Raw genomic sequence first — 22,769 nt, forward strand, 5'->3', positions numbered from 1 at the left:
GGATCTATGTAAAACTTGATGAAAACAGAAGAATAATGGAAGAAATAGATGGAAATCAGATGTTACGAGCTCCATACTCACTTTAGAAGTGACTGAGATGAGCTCCAAGAAGTATATTCGAACTTAGCTTGAGAGAGATTTTCGGAACTTTGAAGGTTTGGAATGAAGCAGAAGGGTTTGTATTTATAGGCTGAGTGGACAGGTTAGGGCGGATGGGCTCTTAAGGGCGGATAGGCCTTTAAGGACAGATGGGCCATTTCGAGCGAACTGGGCCGGCCCATTCGTACGAATGTGCCAGGTCCAAAAGTCCAATGTTCCTCTTTTTGTTTAATTTGACGGTTTTAAGCGTATAGGTGCGATGTATAAGTGTTGTTGATGTGTGTAAAATACAACATATAAATCACATCAATTAAGGAATAAAACTAACCCTTTTTAAGTACTAATGTTGGAAAAATAGTGTTCTTGTCTTCCTTTTGCATTTTCAGGATTAAATGAGCTCAAAATCACAAAAGAAGCAAAAAGACAACTAATTCTAGCATAAATACAAGAAAAGGAACAAAAGTAGACTGCTCGGACCCTCAACGGCACCTCCCAAGGCAAAGGAGAAGAAACAGAGTCTGAACACGCCCCGTGTCCAGCGAACACGGGGGCGTGCCCAGGAAGCAGCAGAAAAGACAAACCAGTAGAAGCTTCCATTGCCCACCACGGGGCCGTGTCCAGCGGGCACGGGGGCGTGGTGAAAGTACAGCAGGCGCATTAATTGTAATTGCGAATTACAATTAATGAAGAGAGAGAATGTCAGACGGGCACGGGGCCGTGTCCAGCGGACACGGGGCTGTGTCCAGCCTTCTGTCCAGCCTATAAATAGAGGAGCTTGGCTTCATTTTCTCTCATCCCTTGGCACACCACCTCTCTCACATTTCATCCACCACCCACCACCACCATAACACCATCATCCACCACCATCATCCATTGTCCATCGTAGAGTGTGTGAGTCGTCTCGGGATCCAAGATTGATCGTAAGAGTTCTTGACAATCAAGGCCATGTTTGCCTAAGTCTCTTACATCACTTGGTGAAGACAAGTGTTTAGTATAATACTTTTTATTTTTAATCTTTTTCACTTTTTATTTGGTTTTGTATTAATGACTTTAATAACTAGTTACTTATGTTGAAGGTGATCTTTCCTTATCGTTTGTCCGTGGTGTCTTGGCATTATTTTACTGTCTATATAAAATAAAAGATTTTCACCATTCATATCTCCACGGTCTATATGGAGGTATGTTGGCTACCTGGTCGGGGGTTAAGGGAACGGTTTGGTAAGGGTCTTGCCCTTGTTCAGCGTTTAGAGGTCCTGCTTGGGACCTGGGTCAAATTTAGTAGGATCTCCTTCAATGCCCATAGGTATTGGATGGCGGGGATCCAAACTCTTTGACCCCCTCATAAGTTAACTACTATTAATACTATAACCCGGCTATTTAGGACTGTATCCCTGCTGACTCAGACTACTTAGCCGAGGGTAACGTCACCGCCAAAAGCGGGGCCTACCACAATTTGCATTAATAACTTAATTCATTATCTTTCAATAATCCGACCCTTTAGGATTGTATCCTTGCTGACTCAAACTACTGGGTTGAGGGTAACGTCGCCTTCAAAAGAGGGGCCTACTACAATAACTAAGATAATCTCTTAAACAAGTGCAAAAGTGCAAAAATAATCAAAGGTTATACTAATACACGTGTCGGATCCAAGTGATTCATCTTGTCTATCTGTTTTTGTTTTATTTTTATTTTCAGCATTTAGTTAGTTTTTTATTTTTCTTAGTTTAAAACATCTTTCTAACTTTTTGATTTGATTAGACGTTGAGGATAAACCGGTATTAAAAGCTCTTGTGTCCTTGGACGACCTCGGTATCTTACCAACACTACACTACGTCCACGATGGGTGCACTTGCCCATATGTGTGTTTAGTGTTAGTGAATATCGTGTTTTATAAATTTAAAACTTGGCTAAAAGTGTAAAGGGGCTTAAATACTCATCAAAAATATAATACACACCGACACACATCAAGTTTTTGGCGCCGCTGCCGGGGACACAAGGATTTTAAGAAAGCTTAAAATCGACGGCCTAATCAGTTTTTCAAAACCTTTTTTAAAACGCGCGCATATTTTTCTGCATTTTAGTTTAGTTTGCATTTACAGTAGCCTGAACACGGGGCCGTGCTCGCTGAACACGCCCCCGTGCTGCATATTTTTAGAGTAGACACCCAGATACAGAGTCTGACCACGGGGCCGTGTTCACTCAACACGCCCCCGTGTTCAACGTGACCAGTAACTTTAATTAAAACGCCCAGATACAGACCCTGAACACGGGGCCGTGTTCACTCAACACGGGGCCGTGTCCAGCTTCTGTTTCCGTCTTATTTTTGTTTTCTGGTCCCGAGACTCAGTTGTGGTCTGTTGAGTGATTCTTATGGATCAATACTCAAGATGTTACAACTACACCTATGATGAGGATGATTATAGGGGTAATTATTGCACTAATTGTCGTAACGCACGCTCGGTTCAATATAATAACTCATATCAACCATCCAATTCATACAACCATTATGAGGAGCCCAGGTACGAGCCATCAACTTCATACACATCCTATGAAGACCAAAGGTATGAACCTACTCCCTCATACTCATATTTTGATGAACCAAGGTATGAGCCTTCATACTCATACTTTGAAGATTCAACATATGAGCCACCACCTTCATACTCTTATTATGAGGAACCATGGCGTGAACAACCCACCTCATATGAGTACTATGAAGAACAAAGTTTCGACCCTTATCCATCATATACTTACAATGAAGAACAATGGTGTGAACCATCTACTTCATATGAGTATTATGAGGAACCAAGGATCGAACAACCGGATTCAAGCTTTGAGGATCCAAATTCTTTTTCTCTCACCGAAGTAACTAATAGGATATTGGAACAACTTAAAACTATCGAACGTTATATAAAAGAATCTCGCGCAAGGGAAGAGGAATCCCGCGCAAGAGAAGAGCTAAAAAATGATAATAACGTAGAGATAGTTGAAAGTGTAAAAATGGAAGAACAAGAAAGTGAAAAACCGACACATGAGTTAAACAACGAAAAAGGTGAGTCCGATAATGTTAAAATTCAAGAAGAGTCTAATTTTGAAGAAATTAATCTCTTGTCACCTACTTTCGAAAATCATTGTTTAATAACCCCTCATGCCAAGTTTTTAAAAGAGTTAAACACTAGTGCTAAAATCAAAGACTTAGTAAGTGTTAAGTTAACTAATGATCAAACCTCGCTAATAAAAGAAGATCCTTTTGAAATTAACATTACACCGGTTCCATGTTTCTTTCAAAATTCATTTATTAGTAATATCACCATTGATAAAGATCTTTGTGTTAACATAATGCCTAACTACATTTTTGAAAAATTAAGTGTTAGTGATTTTACTCCACTTCAAATTCCCATTTTTCTATCCAATCGAAAAGTAATGAAATCAATCGGTGTAGTTGAAGATGTTTTGGTTCAAACCAATCAAATGGTAATCCCAACCGACTTCGTCATCCTAGATGACGCCCCTTTAGTCTTGGGAAAACCTTTTGTACAAACTCATAAAGCTTTGAAAAACCGGAAATTCAACAATCTACCTCTTCAATTAGGGGCATTCAAAAGGAGCATAGATCTTGAGCGTTCAATGAAATATCCTTTTGGTAACAATGACCCCCTAATTGAAGATGAAGCTGAACCACCCGATACAACCAACGAAGAAGACCACTTTGTCGAGGAAGAGATAGCTATAGAACAAACCTTTAAGATTCTTAATCTAGATGAGCCACAAAATAAGGTGTCTTCTAAAGACCCACCCATTGAGCTCAAAGAACTTCCTAAAGGTTTGGAATATGCTTTTCTAGGCAAAGAAGGTAGTTTACCCGTAATTATTTCATCTAACTTAAGTAATGTAGAAAAAGAGAAATTAGTTAACCTACTTAAAAAACACAAAAACGCGATCGCTTGGAAGCTTGTAGATATTAAAGGAATAAGCCCTTCCATGTGCACGCACAAAATTCTAATGAACGATGACTACAAAACGGTAATTCAACCACAACGAAGAGTGAACCCCAATGTTCAAGAAGTGGTTAAGAATGAAGTCATCAAACTACTCGACGCCGGACTAATCTACCCTATCTCCGATAGCCTGTGGGTAAGTCCCGTTCAAGTAGTCCCAAAGAAAGGAGGTATGACGGTAATAACTAACGAGAAAAATGAATTAATACCAACGAGAACCGTCACAGGATGGAGAGTTTGTATAGATTATAGGCGATTAAATGAAGCGACAAGGAAAGACCACTTTCCTTTGCCCTTCATAGATCAAATGTTAGAAAGATTATCCGGTCATAAATTTTATTGTTTCTTAGATGGTTTTTCAGGTTACTTTCAAATACCGATAGCACCAGAAGACCAAGAGAAAACAACTTTCACATGTCCCTACGGAACTTTTGCATATCGACGCATGCCATTCGGTCTATGTAATGCGCCTGCAACATTTCAACGTTGTATGGTCGCCATTTTCCATGATATGATCGAAAAGACAATGGAGGTCTTCATGGACGACTTTTCCATCTTTGGAGACTCATATGACCAATGCCTCGATAATCTTGAACGAATGCTATCCCGATGTGAGCAAACTAACCTCGCCCTTAACTGGGAAAAATGCCATTTCATGGTAACAGAGGGAATAGTACTCGGTCACAAAATCTCAAGCGAAGGAATGGAAGTTGATCGAGCAAAAATAGAAACTATTTCTCGATTACCTCCTCCATCCTCCGTGCGAGCAATCAGAAGTTTCCTAGGACATGCCGAATTTTATAGAAGGTTTATCAAAGACTTTTCAAAAATTTCAAGACCTCTAACAAAATTACTTGAAAAAGATGCACCCTTCATCTTTGACAAGGAATGCAATCAAGCATTTCTAACCCTCAAGGAAATGCTAGTCAATGCACCCATCATGATAGCGCCAGATTGGAAATTTCCTTTCGAAATCATGTGTGATGCAAGTGACTTTGCTGTTGGAGCAGTCTTGGGACAAAGAAAAGAAAAGCATTTCCACCCAATTTATTATGCTAGTAAAACCCTTAATGACGCACAAGAAAATTATACAACTACAGAAAAAGAATTACTAGCAGTGGTATTTGCTTTTGATAAATTTCGTTCTTATCTTGTTCTTTCTAAAACAGTAGTCTATACAGACCATGCAGCCATCAGGTACCTCTTCAAGAAGCAAGACGCAAAACCCCGTTTGATCAGATGGATTCTACTCCTCCAAGAATTCGACATCGAAATCAAGGACAAAAGAGGAGCAGAAAACACTGCTGCAGATCATCTCTCGCGCTTAGAAGACCCAGCTTTGGAAACAACCAGAGACGAGCAAATCAACGAGAATTTCCCACGGAATCCTTGGAAATGATGGAAAGTAGACAAGAACCATGGTATGCCGACTACGCTAATTTCTTAGCTAGCGGTATAGTCACCAAAGGATGGCCACATCATCAAAGAAAGAAATTCTTTGCTGATGTAAAGCATTACTTTTGGAAAGACCCCTATCTTTTCAAAATGTGTGCCGACCAGCTCATCCGAAGGTGTGTCCATGGTAATGAAGCACGAATAATTCTCCGTCATTGTCATGAAGGTCCATACGGAGGACATCATGGTGCCGCAAGTATCGCACGAAAGGTATTTGATTCAGGATTTTACTGGCCAACCATTTACAAGGATGCACAAAACCTTGTAAAGACATGTGATGCCTGCCAGAGATCAGGAAATATTTCTTCCAAAAACGAAATGCCTCAAAACGGCATTCTCGTCTGTGAAATCTTTGATGTGTGGGGACTCGATTTCATGGGACCTTTCCCACCTTCAAAGGGAAACAAATATATACTTGTGGCAGTCGATTACTTGTCTAAATGGGCAGAGGCCGAGGCTCTTCCAACAAATGATGGGAGAGTAGTGGTAAAATTTCTGAAAAAACTGTTTTCTCGCTTCGGGACACCAAAGGCTTTAATAAGTGATAAAGGTACCCATTTTTGCAATCATCAACTCGAATGTGGGGACTCGATTTCATGGGACCTTTCCCACCTTCAAAGGGAAACAAATATATACTTGTGGCAGTCGATTACTTGTCTAAATGGGCAGAGGCCGAGGCTCTTCCAACAAATGATGGGAGAGTAGTGGTAAAATTTCTGAAAAAACTGTTTTCTCGCTTCGGGACACCAAAGGCTTTAATAAGTGATAAAGGTACCCATTTTTGCAATCATCAACTCGAAAAAATATTAACAAGGTATGGGGTCTATCACCGGGTCTCAACAGCATATCACCCTCAAACAAATGGGCAAGCCGAAGTGACTAATCGAGGTTTAAAACGAATACTTGAAAAAACCGTAGGAATAAATAAAAAAGAATGGGCCGACAAGTTAGACGACGCTTTATGGGCTTTTCGAACTGCTTATAAAACCACTATAGGCACAACCCCATATAAACTCGTCTATGGAAAAAGTTGTCACTTGCCAGTAGAAATAGCTCACAAAGCCTACTGGGCAATAAAAAGCGTAAACTTAGATTTGGAAATTGCCGGTAAAAATCGATTTTGCCAAATAAACGAATTAGACGAGCTAAGGAATTATGCATATTCTAACTCCGAAATTTATAAGGAAAGAATGAAAAATATACACGATAAATATATTAAATCCAATGAATTTCGGGTAGGAGATCAAGTTCTATTGTTTAATTCACGACTTCGATTATTTCCTGGTAAGCTAAAATCTAGGTGGTCAGGACCTTTTTCCGTCACCCATGTTTTTCCACAAGGTGCAGTAGAAATTAAAACTCGAAATGGGACACCATTTAAAGTCAATGGCCAACGGCTGAAACTCTACCGAGGATCCATTGAGGATGAGGAAGAGGAGATCTCACTTCAAACGGTTAACGAATAAACTCATACCTGACATGTTACAGGTAAGTGTACGTTTAAAAACCGGTAAATTGTCTAACCATTTTTCGGAAATAAGGGGCATGCACACGAGCACATAAAAAAAAATTAAAACTTTGCTCGGCACGGGGCCGTGTCCGCTGGACACGGGGCCGTGTCGAGGCAACAGTCGGGATAAAACCCTCTTTTCCTATCAGTTACACCATTCTACACGCCCCGTTTAGCCGAAAACGCTCTGGTTTGAGGCGATTTTCTGCAGTTTTTCAACGTCACCACCGAATCTAACAACGTCAAGGTATGATTCTATCCTTCTTAGTAGTTAGATTAGTTACTTGCATGTAGTTAAAACATCAAAAATTGGGGAAAAATCTAGGGTTCTTCATGTTCATCCGGATCGAACTCAAATTTTTTGATGAAATTTGTTAGTAGTAGTTTAGATTAGAGTAGTAGAAAGTAAATAAGCATGTATTGTTGATAGATTTGTCCGATTTCCAACTAAAACACCAAACCCTTGTTCTTGAACCGAAAAACACGAAATTGAAAGGGTAAACGGTTTGTTTTGGGAAAAATGACACTTAGGGTTTCATTTTCGGGGGAAACCGCTACTATTGGGCTAAAAATTTTCAGATTTTCGAAACCGGGACGAAAAATGGAATTTTTGAGTTACAGACGCCTGGACACGGGGCCGTGTCCAGCCCACTGTTTGCAGTTTCACTCTGATTTTCCTTGTTTCGCACTAACTTTTTATGTATTATTTTCAGATGGCTAAATTCACAAGGTTTAACGCAAGTGAACTGGACGCTAGGGCACGATACGAGGTTCTACAAACAAGACCGGAAGAGTACCCAAGGCGGGCGTGTACCGACTTGCTAACCATGGTGAATCAACTTGACCGCTTCAACAACATTGTGAGGGGTCCACTGCATGTCGCATTGACCACCCGACTACGGTCGGTGCATCAATGCACGATGGAGTTCTACAGCACCTTCCTTTTCAACTCGAGATGTGACCCGTTTGACCATGATGCAGTCACATTCCGATGTGGAGGGACCACGTTCACAACCTCCATGGCACAGTTTGGAGCCATCATTGGGCTATATAGTGAAGAGGAAGCGGGGAATGAAGAGAATACTGGGGGATTACGAGACTTGGATGCAACTGAACGTCAAGCCGCATGGGCTCAAATAGGTGAAGGAATCTACAACCCAAGCAGCACCAAAAGCACCAAACTGAGGGACCCGCTTTACCGCTACATTCACAGGCTCCTCTCTTACTCGCTGAACCAACGCCACGACAGTAGTGGCGTTGTTGGGTTGAAAGATTTGGTTGTCCTTCACTGCATCCACAACCAGAAGCCTCTCGATGTTCCATACCTCCTACTGCGAAACATGCACCTAAACCGCCTTGCTCACGCTCCTACACCGATCTTCTTCGGAGGATGGGTGTACCGTCTTTTCAAGCACTTCACGAATATCCCAAGGTCCTTCGAAAGGAGTCCATGGTCGGGACGGGTCGATTACCACATTTGCCGATCCATGAACTTGCTTTATGAAGCGGAGGACGGGACGGTGAGCTTTCAGAGGACGCAAGGCTATGCATGGAACCCGCAAGAGGCTCTAGTTCTTCATGCACCACATCCCCATTTTCAGTACCCACCCCAAGGCGATCCGGGCCAATCCTCCTCTCAAGGAGGTGGTTTTCCTAACTTTCAAAGTTTACATGATCTTTTGCAGGAAAACCTCATGTGCACCAGGAACACCTACAATCTCGCCAACAACACACACCACCGGGTTGGAGCTATCGAACGCAACATTAACGATATACAAGATGATATCGGTAGCATCCGGGAGTACATGGCGAGGCACGGGGGTGGAGGTGATGGTAGTGATGAAGACATGGAGTAGGAGGCTTGAAGGAACAAGGGGCTAGTTGGTGATGAGCCCACAGGTTTAAGTGCCCTTCTATCTATCAAACAATTCATGGCCTGCGTGCCATTTGTCGAACAATTTACTTTCTCTAACTACTTTTTATCTTTGTTTTATTTGTACTTTATGTTTGGATGACGCTTGACGATGGTAAATTAGGATGGTTTGTGCTTGTTTGGTTTGGTATTGAGTGATTAAACAGGTGCAAATGCAAGGGTTAGAGTGCTAAACATTAGCACTTGCAGCCCCGAGATAGAGAAACCGGGAGAAAAAACCTATTTTTCAGGCTAACAGACTGTCCACACGGGGACGTGTCCAGCCGACACGCCCCCGTGTTCATCTCCCAGATCTGCTGTTTGGCTACTGACCTGCAATTTTTTGCCAGACACGAGGCCGTGTCCAGCCGACACGCCCCCGTGTTCACCTTCTGTAAGTTTTCGTTACTGGCAGTTCACCACGGGGCCGTGTCCAATGGACACGGGGCCGTGCCCAGACTGCCAGTAACAAAAATCTTTGCTTTTTAACATGCTTTTACACATTCTAATCAACCAAAAACATTATTTTTGGGCACATTGAGGACAATGTGTAATTTAAGTGTGGGGGGGATGCTAAAACCTTGAACTTTGCAAATCCTAAACACAAGCCTTACACAAAACTCTATTGGAACCGCTAAACACCCCAAATTTTTTCAAAAAAAAAAAAAAGCTTTTCATTTTTTATTTACTTGTCTTAGTTTAAGTTGGAAATAACAAGTTCTTAAAAAGGTTATATTTTTACAAGTTTACAACCGATAGCGTCGTGATAACAAGGAACCAAAACATAAAAAAATTATGAAAGGGCATAACAAGTCTAGTTAAAAATTCGATTATATATACTTGATCACATAAAAAAAACCATTTGCACAAAAGTGAGTTTTGAGCCTTTATTGAGCATAAAAATATACATATTTAGATTAAATGCTCATTTTTCGTTTCTTGTGTGAATAGCCGCTTGGTTCTTACAAATCTAGAACTTGCCACGACGATACATTCCCGGTCCTTACCAACTTAAACCCAAGTAAGTAAATGATGGAGGCATTAGGACTAACCATTTTTCTTTCAAAACCATTATTTTTCATTTTTTTTATCACCTACCCAAAATCCCCCTAGATAGCCCATTTGAGCCTAAACCTTTCATTTCATTACCCCAAAACCCTTTTTACCCACCAAAAACCTTTTTATTTTTTCACCCTTTATTTTAGTAACAAGCTCGCTTTTTCATAAACTCACCTTTTTATGTGACGATCAAAAAATATATATATATATATATATATATATATATATATATATATATATATATATATATGTAGTGATGAAGTCAAAAACAAACAAAAGCTATATAAAAGCTTGTTTGGAGAAATACTTCAAAAATAAAAAGTCACTAAAAACAAGGTACTTCACGAAAACCGACGCTTGTTACGATTTTCGCCCTTTTTACTAACCACTAACCCAACCACCCACCTTTTACCCAAGCCTAACCCTTCACCCAAAAGTCCTTTTGATATTTACAAAGGTAAAAAGTTAAAAAGGAGGAGGATTGATTGCTTGGCAAGCCTATGGAAGGCGTAAGTTCCATGCCGCTCTCGAGTGATTCACTAAAAATATACACCTTCGGCCGAGTGTCGAGTGATCTCCCGTGAGGTATGTGAACTTGTATATAAATGGAATTTTAATAAGGCATGCTATGCCCAAATAAGTAATTTATCTTATGAAACGTTCAAAATAAATCATAACGAATAGGATTGTAAATAAATAAAAATAAAACTTACAAAGACCTTGGATTCCCGACACTCTAGGACAAGCTAAAACATTCTCTTCTACCTATTCCATTTGGGAGTGTAAGCCAAATTTAAAGAGTTTTGCTTGAGGACAAGCAAAAGTTCAAGTGTGGGGGTATTTGATGTGTGTAAAATACAACATATAAATCACATCAATTAAGGCATAAAACTAACCCTTTTTAAGTACTAATGTTGGAAAAATAGTGTTCTTGTCTTCCTTTTGCATTTTCAGGATTAAATGAGCTCAAAATCACAAAAGAAGCAAAAAGACAACTAATTCTAGCATAAATACAAGAAAAGGAACAAAAGTAGACTGCCCGGACCCTCAACGGCACCTCCCAAGGCAAAGGAGAAGAAACAGAGTCTGAACACGCCCCGTGTCCAGCGAACACGGGGGCGTGCCCAGGAAGCAGCAGAAAAGACAAACCAGTAGAAGCTTCCATTGCCCACCACGGGGCCGTGTCCAGCGGGCACGGGGGCGTGGTGAAAGTACAGCAGGCGCATTAATTGTAATTGCGAATTACAATTAATGAAGAGAGAGAATGTCAGACGGGCACGGGGCCGTGTCCAGCGGACACGGGGCCGTGTCCAGCCTTCTGTCCAGCCTATAAATAGAGGAGCTTGGCTTCATTTTCTCTCATCCCTTGGCACACCACCTCTCTCACACATCATCCACCACCCACCACCACCATAGCACCATCATCCACCACCATCATCCATTGTCCATCGTAGAGTGTGTGAGTCGTCTCGGGATCCAAGATTGATCGTAAGAGTTCTTGACAATCAAGGCCATGTTTGCCTAAGTCTCTTACATCACTTGGTGAAGACAAGTGTTTAGTATAATACTTTTTATTTTTAATCTTTTGCACTTTTTATTTGGTTTTGTATTAATGACTTTAATAACTAGTTACTTATGTTGAAGGTGATCTTTCCTTATCGTTTGTCCGTGGTGTCTTGGCATTATTTTACTGTCTATATAAAATAAAAGATTTTCACCATTCATATCTCCACGGTCTATATGGAGGTATGTTGGCTACCTGGTCGGGGGTTAAGGGAACGGTTTGGTAAGGGTCTTGCCCTTGTTCAGCGTTTAGAGGTCCTGCTTGGGACCTGGGTCAAATTTAGTAGGATCTCCTTCAATGCCCATAGGTATTGGATGGCGGGGATCCAAACTCTTTGACCCCCTCATAAGTTAACTACTATTAATACTATAACCCGGCTATTTAGGACTGTATCCCTGCTGACTCAGACTACTTAGCCGAGGGTAACGTCACCGCCAAAAGCGGGGCCTACCACAATTTGCATTAATAACTTAATTCATTATCTTTCAATAATCCGACCCTTTAGGATTGTATCCTTGCTGACTCAAACTACTGGGTTGAGGGTAACGTCGCCTTCAAAAGAGGGGCCTACTACAATAACTAAGATAATCTCTTAAACAAGTGCAAAAGTGCAAAAATAATCAAAGGTTATACTAATACACGTGTCGGATCCAAGTGATTCATCTTGTCTATCTGTTTTTGTTTTATTTTTATTTTCAGCATTTAGTTAGTTTTTTATTTTTCTTAGTTTAAAACATCTTTCTAACTTTTTGATTTGATTAGACGTTGAGGATAAACCGGTATTAAAAGCTCTTGTGTCCTTGGACGACCTCGGTATCTTACCAACACTATACTACGTCCACGATGGGTGCACTTGCCCATATGTGTGTTTAGTGTTAATGAATATCGTGTTTTATAAATTTAAAACTTGGCTAAAAGTGTAAAGGGGCTTAAATACTCATCAAAAATATAATACACATCGACAAACATCAGTTGTACATAAATAAAAGAATGTATAGATGTATTTTGTATGTATAATAAGTGTAAATACGCATGAATTTGCATATAAGTATGTATGTGACAAGGATAATCATCAAGTATTTATGGATAATGTATAACACAAGTATATAAAAGATAGAATTTTCATTATGATTCAAGTCTCGGATTACAACGCATGAAATGAAATACGGATACAAAGGATTACAAGTTTCCATAAATGGAAAGTACAATGAACTTGTTAAATAAGGAAAGTTACAAAACGCGAGGCGTTACAATTAGGCCCTAGAGTTTCACCTAAAAAACACAATTCGTGATTTTTAAAAGAAATAAAAATATATCAGTTATATATTATATATTAAATATTATAACAGTTTAATTTTCGTGTTATCAAATTTAACGTATGTGAACTCATGTAATTGTGTTATATATTTGTATTTGCAACACATTTTGACCTAAAGAGTGGTTTTTTATGATTCGATATAACTTAATTCGAGCGATTTAAATATAGATGAATTTGTTTTGCTTTTTATTATAATGAACCGAACCAATACTATCCAAGCAACACCGTTACCGGTACCATATACTCTTTGGGGATTTTCTCGGCGTGACGATATATATAAGTTATAGCAAGCGTTGGTACGGTAACAGTAGCGTGACGAATCGAACTGATACCGACCAAACAACATCAATTCGGTTTTCGTTTTTATGATTTTCGGTCAATATATAACACATGTCGATATCCTCTTGGGCATATCCCAAGCGCGGGAATTCCACTAGATTTTTTTTGAATGGCAAATTTCTTTACTCCTGTCGCCTGTGAGACTCGAACCCAATACCTCCCCTCGCAAGGTGTTTAAAGACATTACCTTTACCAATAGATCACCACCCCATTAGTAAGAATTTTAAAGGACTTGAACAATAGTAGGAGGTTGCCATCTTATTATTATTAATAATAATAATAATAATAATAATAATAATAATAATAATAATAATAATAATAATACCTTTTTTATCCCAGACAAAAAATAATATACTATTGATTCATAGGTAATTTAGATGTTTCCTAGCATCTTTTGTTTGTATGATTATTTGATTTATATATTATAATCGATAATCTTCATTAATAAAAGGGAAAAAACAATAACGACAACTATATGTAAAATCTAATAACTATATATAATATTATTTAATACGTGGTTATTAATGTACAAATTTGTGTTCGTTAACTTTTAAAAAAAAGTTGAAGTTGTATGTGTGTTAAATGTTTTTCTCTACATTCCGTTAACTTTTGTTGAAAACAGAATTGTATTAGAGAAGAGAGTTTTTGGTATCGTAAGTCATACGAATGCCAGCATCGTACTAGTACTATGACGAACTGAACCCGCTCTGATTGAACAACATCGTATCAATATTACTGAACCTTTATTTTTTAGTTTTCTTTTTCGGTTGCTATAGTAAGTTTCGGTATCATAACGAACCAAACTAAGACAGATAAAGTTCCCGCCGCAAAGCGCGAAGAATCCCCTACTTCTATATAAGGCCATGGGGTATGGGGCTTGGGTTGGGGGAAAACGCCCAAGGCACCACCCCGGGTGGGCTTGGGTTGGGGGCGTGGCCCTTGGGGCTTGGGTTCCAAGCCGGGCGTGGGCGGGGGAGCAAGGTGACATGGCGGTTTGTGAATGGCCCATTCAAACTAGCCGTTGGGGGCTATTTTAAAAAAAAAAAATCTTTTTTCCTTTATAAATACTTACCACATTAACATTTTTCTCACACAATATCAAACACATAAAACACAATATTGCCATGAGTTCTTCAAGTTATAGTGAATCGTCATCATCATCTGACGATGGTGCGGAAATATTTCTACAAACGATCGCGACGGTGGTGAAAGCTATCGTGGAAGACGAAGACGATGAGGAAGAGACTCAACAACCTAAACGGGGGAGAAGGTACATCGCTCGTGAACGGCACACCGCTAACGATTTGTTGGTAAGCGATTACTTCTCAGCGGAACCTAAGTATGATGAAAAAATGTTTAGGCGTCGTTTTCGTATGAGTAGAAACATATTTTTAAGAATATCTAGAGATCTTGAAGAGAAATATGTTTATTTCCAACAAAAACCGGATGTAACCGGGCAATTAGGATTTAGTACGTGGCAAAAGGTCACGGCCGCACTTAGGCAGTTAGCGTACGGCAATAGTTCGGACATTATGGATGACTATTTAAAAATGTCTGCACGTGTAGCTAGAGAAACTCTTCACAACTTTTGTTCGTGTATTCTAGAACTTTATAGGAAAAGATATTTGAGAAAGCCCTCCTTCAGTGACATGCAACAAATATTGGAACATCACGCAGATTATCATGGGCTACCCGGGATGCTAGGTAGTTTAGATTGTATGAAATGGTCTTGGAAACTTTGTCCTACCCAATGGCAAGGCGCTCACACTAGTGGATTTCACGAGGTGCCAGCCATCATGCTTGAAGCGGTTGCGTCCCAAGATCTTTGGATATGGCATGCGTTCTTCGGTATGCCAGGTTCACATAATGATATTACCATCATAAACCACTCGCCTCTTTTCAATGATCAGGTAAATGGTATAGGACTCAAAGGAACTTTCTTTATAAACGGGGTTGAGTACGTGTACGGGTACTACCTAGTTGATGGGATTTACCCAGAGTGGGGGGTTTTCGTAAAATCGTTCACAAGACACGGTACCTCAGATCCAAAGAGATTAAAGTTTAACAGGGTCCAGATGGCTGCACGTAAAGACGTCGAACGAGCATTCGGTGTTTTGAAGAAAAGGTGGCGAATATTGGCAATGCCTTGTCGACTATGGGACAAGGATCAAATTGGAAACGTGATGTACACATGTATTATTCTTCACAACATGATTTTGGAGGATGAAGGTAGAGCGGTCGTAACCTACTATGATGATGATGACCCCCAACCAGGTAACGTAACAGACGAAGATAAATCGGCAAATGAATTTTTAATAAAGTCAAGGAATATACATCAGAACCTTCGAGCTGATTTGGTGGAACATGTTTCAACGATTCCTGGGTTCGAAACCGACGAAGACGACGAAGAATGATAGGTTTTTATTTTGTATGTTTTTTTAATAATTATGTTGTATGTTTAGTAGTTTTTGATTTTATATATATATATATATATATATATATATATATATATATATATATATATAAAGCTGATGTGGCTTGGCCACGCCAGCCAAGCCACGCCCACCATACCCCCTTCAAAAGTGGATTGAAGCCTTGAGTTTTAAAAGTCCATGTGTCAACAAATGCCCAACCCAAGCCCCAACCCAAGCTCCACCATACCCCATGGTATAATAACATTTTGAAACGTAAACAGTAATATTCTATCATTGTTCTATGCGTGGCTTTAGTTTCTACTTTCAAGGCATACAATATTATTGATTTATTTTCTTTTGATCAATTTATATTTATGACACTGAATTTTAATATATATTCATACAACTACTAAACTTTAATAATTTTAACAAATTTATCATATAAAAAGTTTAATAATAATTATTTTTTATAAATGATTTACGGTTCGACACCAGAACTTTAATAAAGATACCATACAATTGTAGTTTAATAAATTTAATTTTTTTAAACTAATATTTGTTCTTTTAACTTTTTTATAATAATTTAATTTTTTATTTTGCTTATTATTTATTTAATTAGCTAACTTTTAACTCTAGTCATGTTATTTAACTGTTTTGCTTGTTTATTTTTATCATCATTTAGATTAAAGCATACATGATCTAAATTAAACCTTCAATAGGTAACAAATTTAATTATCTTTTATTTACCTTATTATAGATAAATGTAACTTTTAACTCTAAGCACTATATTGCAACAAAGCCTACATCGTCTATAATAACCCATTAATATATTATGTAACATAGACATTCTTGCTAGCATCTTCCTGACAAGCCCGCCGTGAAGCACGGACTACGATAGTAGTTTTAAAACATTTTCAAGTTTAAGACTCCATCCTTGCACATGGATGGAGAGGACAATTTTTTTTAAAGTTTTGTTGAACAAACACATGTTTTTGTCAAAACATCAAGTGAACATTCTTATAAGAAGAGTGACGCACCTTAGTATTATGGATGGTATTGGTGGACCTACATAGAGGTGTAACGGACTCCGATCTTAAAAACAATATATCCTTGGATTCTTAGGATAAGCATGAGTAATCAAATGCAATAAAGCATTGCAATTAGACCTCATACTTAGAGCTAACATTACATAACCTAACTGAGACATTATGGAATAAGCTAAATCTCTCTTAATGTCTTTTTGAGCAAGAGCTAAAGTAAGTTCGGAAAAAAATTGTTATTCTCCCTATCAAAGAGAAAAAAAAATTATTATATGGGGTATGAGTGTGAAAAGGGGCCCGTAAAAGAAAAAGAATTTAGTGTAACTTGTAGGTAAATATTCCCGATCGCTCTCAAGAAAGTAAATCCTGAGTTAGCTACTGACGGATGTTCTTGGTTCTTATAACATAAATCATATTATTTGTATTTGGTCAGCTTTTGGGTCAACTAAACAAGCAACTAGCCTAATAGTCCAATTTGAGGTTTTGAATTTTAAATCCGGCCTCACATGAAACAAACACAATTCAACCAAAGGGCTACAATAAAATATTTCCATTTATTTCAAGTATACTGTATCGATGACAATTCAAGATGTCAAATTATAAGACAATGAGGATGTGTTTGTCTTGTAATGTATTTATCAAATACAACATCAGGATATCAGTTAAAAAAAACTACAAAACATGCTCATAAAAATGCCAAAAAAAAATGCTCATAAAATATGCAAAAAAAAAGCTCATAAAAAAAGAAAAGAAAATTATATTTTGAAATAATACTTGTCCGAGTACCGTAGAAGGAAAAAGAACATCATAATATACATGAATACATCATATTCATATGTGTTGAAGCCAAGGCAGCAAGTGGCAAACATGGTTATAATTAAAGGGGTCATGTAAGTAATCGTAATAGTGAAACACAAAAAGTAACACACTATCTCACCTTCATATATACATATAAATCCCCCCCCCCCCCCTATATATTAATTTATATATACATATATACATAACCCTATAAATACCCTTTCACTCCTCATTATCTTACTTGAAACCAAACTTCACACGAAAATGGTCCAAAAACCTCACATCAAATGTATTATTATTTCACCACCCTCCCTCTTCTTCATCCTAATTGGATTCTTGATTGTCTTCACCGGAAAATCAAGACCGCCATTTGCTTGTGACCCAAGTAATAAGGTCACTAAAGACCTCACCTTTTGTCGCGTAAACCTACCGATAAAAGATCGAATTAAAGATTTGCTAGGAAGACTAACTTTGCAAGAAAAAATAAGCCTTTTGGTCAACAATGCAGCCGCGGTACCTCGACTAGGAATTCAAGGGTACGAATGGTGGTCCGAGGCGTTACATGGTGTTTCGGACGTGGGCCCCGGGACGAAGTTTCTTCCAACGTTTCTTGGCGCCACACAGTTTCCTCAAGTTATTACGACGGCTTCGACTTTTAATGACACTTTGTGGGAAGAGATTGGACAGGTTATGTTACGTTTCTTATTTCACTTTTTTAATGAAAGGATATATCATTTCATTACTAATGTTATTTGGCTGATAGTATTCGAATTATGCCAAACTAAAGTGTCAAAATTAATGTTGAGAATAACATCAATGGGAAACATGACTTGAATATATGGATTTCGCTTGTCAAAATAAACTTATGTTTTTCAATTATGAATTAAGTTATATATAAGCTAGTGAAGTAAAATTACCCTATTTATGCATAATGAAGAGTTCAAATGAGAAGATTTTTTTTTGTAAGAAAAAGAAAGAACAATTTTTAACGAATAAGAATATAAGAATACTTTATTTTGCTTCATTTAATATTTATATTTAATATTATTGTAAGGGCACATTGGTAAACTTAAATAGATCATTAATTAGTAGTCTTTCTCTTTAATTAACTAAATTAAATTTGTAACTTACTTAAAAAGATATATTAAAAATAATGATAATTTAGAATGTAGGATAAGTTACGAGATGTGTAGGATAAATTACGAGTTGTGTATAATAAATTTCGATATGTGTAAGATACATTTTAATATGTGTAGGATAAATTTTCATGTGTGTAGGCTAAATTTTTTATTGTGGAGGATTATAGTCTTTATGACTAATGAATTAGTTAAAGATAATAATAAATTAGATGGAAGAAAGTATTTGATGTTTTACAATTTGACCATTTGTTCTTTTTTTTCTCAATTAATTTTTTTTCTCAAATAAACCTCCCTCTTTATGCATATCTATCTATCATATATAATAAAGAAATCTACGAGGGATACGTATTATCCAATGCATCTATAAAGAAATCTACGAGGGATACGTATTATCCAATGCATCTATTTTTTCTTGTATTTCAGCTTCTCTCTTTCAATTAATTTAAGATAATATAGATTTAGGAAAATAGAGAAAGTTAAAACTAAAAATTTTACGGATAATAGGAGTTTCGGTAAATTTTTAGAAAATTTTAAATTTGTCTATTTTCCGAAATCTATACTATTATCATTAATTAATCTAATATATAAAATATAATTAAGTGAAAGAGAGAGGCGGAAAAAAATTAGATGTCTCCTGACACATGTCCCTCATAAATTTCTTTTATTATATAAGATAAAAGATAAATTATATCATATTATATTTATTAAAATGTGTAATACACAGGATTATAACTTAGTTATAGATATATAATATACACACCCATCATTTTATAAGTAGTAGTGATGCATAAAAGATTCACACTTAGTGAAAAAAATTCTATCATATTTAAGGTAACCTTTAGGTGGAAGTGCTTATTCCATATGCATTGGGCATTCATCCATCTATATTAACTATATTGTATATTTATATCTAATAAATAAGTAACTACCTAACGTCATATGTTACAATTTTGTAAGCACAAATTATTTTTTTCTTATTTAAGCATATTTGTATTTTATCTCTTATTTTTAAAATATATCTTACATCAAAATATCATTTTATAGTTTCTAAATCTTAATTACTAAATCTTTATTGTTTCTTTTATTCAATCCATAATTCCATATAATTCACGTGTTTTAACCTTACTGTGTGTATATATACATAAAATATCTTACATCATTTTTGGTGCTAGTGCTACTGCGGTCACACTCACAAGTCAAAAGTCACGGGATAACCAAATTCTGCAGGCAGTGTCACAGACTCACAGGATAAACAAATTTTACTGCCATAAAAACAGTGCCTGTTTTTTTATGGAGAAATATGTTTTTTAATTGTACCTTTACTTGAAATAAATAATAGAAGGGCTTTCTTGCATACTAAAGAGGTTGAATTGTACTTAAAAAGCCCATACTTTTTATATGCTATATGACACATTGACACCAATGGACGATTTAATATGGGCCGGGTAGTGGGGTCTCTTTTGCTATTATAAGTTATAACCCATCCTACAAAAACACCTTTTTATTGTTTATATATATATATCAATTATTCAAGATGACTAATTTTATCATTACAATTAAATTTAGTGTACTTTATATAATAATATAATATAAGTTGTATATTTTTTTAAATATGGTTTAAAATTTTAGGTGGTATCGAATGAAGCCCGAGCTATGTACAACGGAGGAATGGCGGGCCTAACCTTTTGGAGCCCGAATGTGAACATTTTTCGTGATCCAAGGTGGGGTCGTGGTCAAGAAACACCAGGAGAAGATCCAGCACTAGCCGCTCGGTACGCGGTTAGGTATGTTAAAGGACTTCAAGGCAATGTGGGTAATAGACTTAAGGTAGCCGCGTGTTGCAAACACTACACCGCGTATGATCTTGATAGTTGGCATGGCTATAATCGACATAGCTTTAATGCTAAGGTAGTTATTTAAAACTGTGATTAGTATTATCCTAATTATAATTGTAACACTTGTAAAAAATACATTTTTGTTTTTATGCAGGTGAGTAAACAAGATTTAGAGGACACATATAACGTACCATTCAAGGCTTGTGTTTTAGAAGGTAAAGTTGCAAGTGTGATGTGTTCATACAATCAAGTCAATGGAAAGCCTACTTGTGCCGATTCGAATCTCCTCAAGAGCACAATACGCGGGTCTTGGCGCCTCAACGGGTAAGACTTAGATAGTGAGTTTGCAATATAATAAATCATTAGTTCGGTTTCTTGGATTATCTCTAATTATTTATCTTAAAAAAGATACATCGTGTCGGATTGTGATTCGGTTGGAGTTATGTATACTGATCAACATTACACGGCTACACCAGAAGATGCGACCGCAGAGAGTATCAAAGCAGGTTTGTATCAAATTGTTTAACATGTTTTGTTTTATGTTGTGGGTTCTATTTATATGACTTTGTTTAACTTTCTAGGGCTTGATTTGGATTGCGGCCCGTCTTTGGCGGTGTATACCGAGGGGGCAATCAAACAAGGGAAATTAAAAGAGGTTGATGTTGATGGGGCCTTGGCAAACACCATTGGTGTTCAGATGCGTTTGGGTATGTTTGACGGGCCAAAACAGCCATATGCAAACTTAGGAATACATGATGTGTGCTTATTGTCGAGTAACCAACTTGCACTAGAAGCGGCCCGTCAAGGGATCGTTCTTCTAGAAAACCGTGGGCGAGGCCCACCTTTATCAACAGTGCGACATCGTACTGTTGCTGTTATTGGGCCCAATTCTGATGTCACTGTCACCATGATCGGCAACTATGCTGGTACGCATTATAAAAGTTGGTTTTCAACTTTTCATTAAAGTAAAAATAAAATCTAATATGTTTGGATGCATTAGGAATCGCTTGTGGGTATACAACACCATTACAAGGTATAGCGAGATACGTTAAGACGATCCATCAAGTGGGATGTAGTGATGTGAGTTGCAAAGGGAACCAGTTAATTGGGCCGGCCGAAAAGGCAGCCCAACAAGCCGATGCAACCGTGTTAGTTATGGGCCTTGATCAATCTATTGAAGCTGAAGAAAGAGACCGGGCCAACATACTATTGCCTGGACATCAACAAGAGCTAATATCTAGAGTTGCAAAGTCTTCAAGAGGCCCATGTGTACTCGTCATTATGTCTGGTGGCCCACTTGACATCACTTTTGCGAAAAGAGACCCTCGTATTTTGGCTATAATTTGGGCCGGGTATCCGGGTCAAGCCGGTGGAACTGCTATTGCAGATGTCTTGTTTGGAACAACCAATCCAGGTTCTAGAAATAAATAGATTTAAAATTTTCACAAAACCAATGGGTTACATATGCTATTGGGCCTCACAAAGCACAGTAGGCCTTAATAAGGTACTAACTTCATATTTTTTTAATTTTGTAGGAGGAAAGTTGCCTATGACATGGTACCCACAAGAGTACTTGGCTAAAGTACCAATGACTAATATGGGAATGCGGGCCGACCCAGCCCACAACTACCCCGGTCGGACCTACCGTTTCTACAAAGGGCCCGTTGTCTATCCATTTGGACACGGTCTAAGTTACACAACTTTCCATCATTCCATAGCTCAAGCCCCAACATCTCTTTCGGTTCCCATGCTACCAATCCACCTCGAAAACAACAACGCAACGGCTCTAACCAACGGGGTGCGCATATCACACACGAAATGCTCGACCCTCTTAACAACCCTACACATCAATGTGAAGAATACAGGAACCATGGACGGGACTCACACCATGATGGTGTTCTCGAGCCCGCCAGAAGGTAAATGGGCCACAAACAAGCAATTGGTGGGCTTTCAGAAGGTCCATGTGGTGGCTGGTGGGCTTCAAAGGGTTGCACTTGATCTTCATGTATGCAAACATTTGAGTGTGGTTGACCAATTTGGGATTCGAAGGGTTCCAATGGGTGAACACACACTTCACATTGGTGACATCAAACATTCTTTAACCATTAAACCAACAATTGAAGAAATCAAGTATTGATATTGATATTTTCTAATTAAACTTTTAACTATTTGAAGTTGGGAATTCTACCCTCCTTTTACCCTAGAGTAAAAACAGAAACTGTAAATGGGGTGTTATGTACAACCCATTAAACCGATTCAATGAATTAAAATAGTTTGGTAATGCTTTAGGCC

General features: G+C 37.9%; 1 protein-coding gene across 1 annotated transcript; it reads left to right on the plus strand.

Moving 5' to 3' along the window:
* The first annotated feature begins 17,732 nt into the window (after positions 1 to 17,732).
* Positions 17,733 to 22,769, plus strand: LOC110922997 (beta-D-xylosidase 1). The gene is made up of 7 exons (XM_022167193.2): positions 17,733 to 18,190; positions 20,272 to 20,550; positions 20,632 to 20,801; positions 20,886 to 20,983; positions 21,059 to 21,403; positions 21,478 to 21,891; positions 22,013 to 22,769. The coding sequence occupies exons 1-7, from the start codon at positions 17,768 to 17,770 to the stop codon at positions 22,612 to 22,614; spliced, it is 2,331 nt and encodes a 776-aa protein (XP_022022885.1). The 5' UTR covers positions 17,733 to 17,767; the 3' UTR covers positions 22,615 to 22,769.

The sequence above is a fragment of the Helianthus annuus genome, chromosome 2 (assembly GCF_002127325.2).
Source record: "Helianthus annuus cultivar XRQ/B chromosome 2, HanXRQr2.0-SUNRISE, whole genome shotgun sequence".
NCBI lineage: Eukaryota > Viridiplantae > Streptophyta > Magnoliopsida > Asterales > Asteraceae > Helianthus > Helianthus annuus.

What these genes read in the sequence shown, in the direction of transcription:
- LOC110922997 (XM_022167193.2), top strand. Translation starts at nt 17,768, where the DNA reads ATGGTCCAAAAACCTCACATCAAATGTATTATTATTTCACCACCCTCC. An exon ending in CGCAGAGAGTATCAAAGCAG is followed by an intron (nt 20,984 to 21,058) that starts GTTTGTATCAAA and finishes TTAACTTTCTAG; the next exon opens with GGCTTGATTTGGATTGCGGC. An exon ending in CATGATCGGCAACTATGCTG is followed by an intron (nt 21,404 to 21,477) that starts GTACGCATTATA and finishes TGGATGCATTAG; the next exon opens with GAATCGCTTGTGGGTATACA.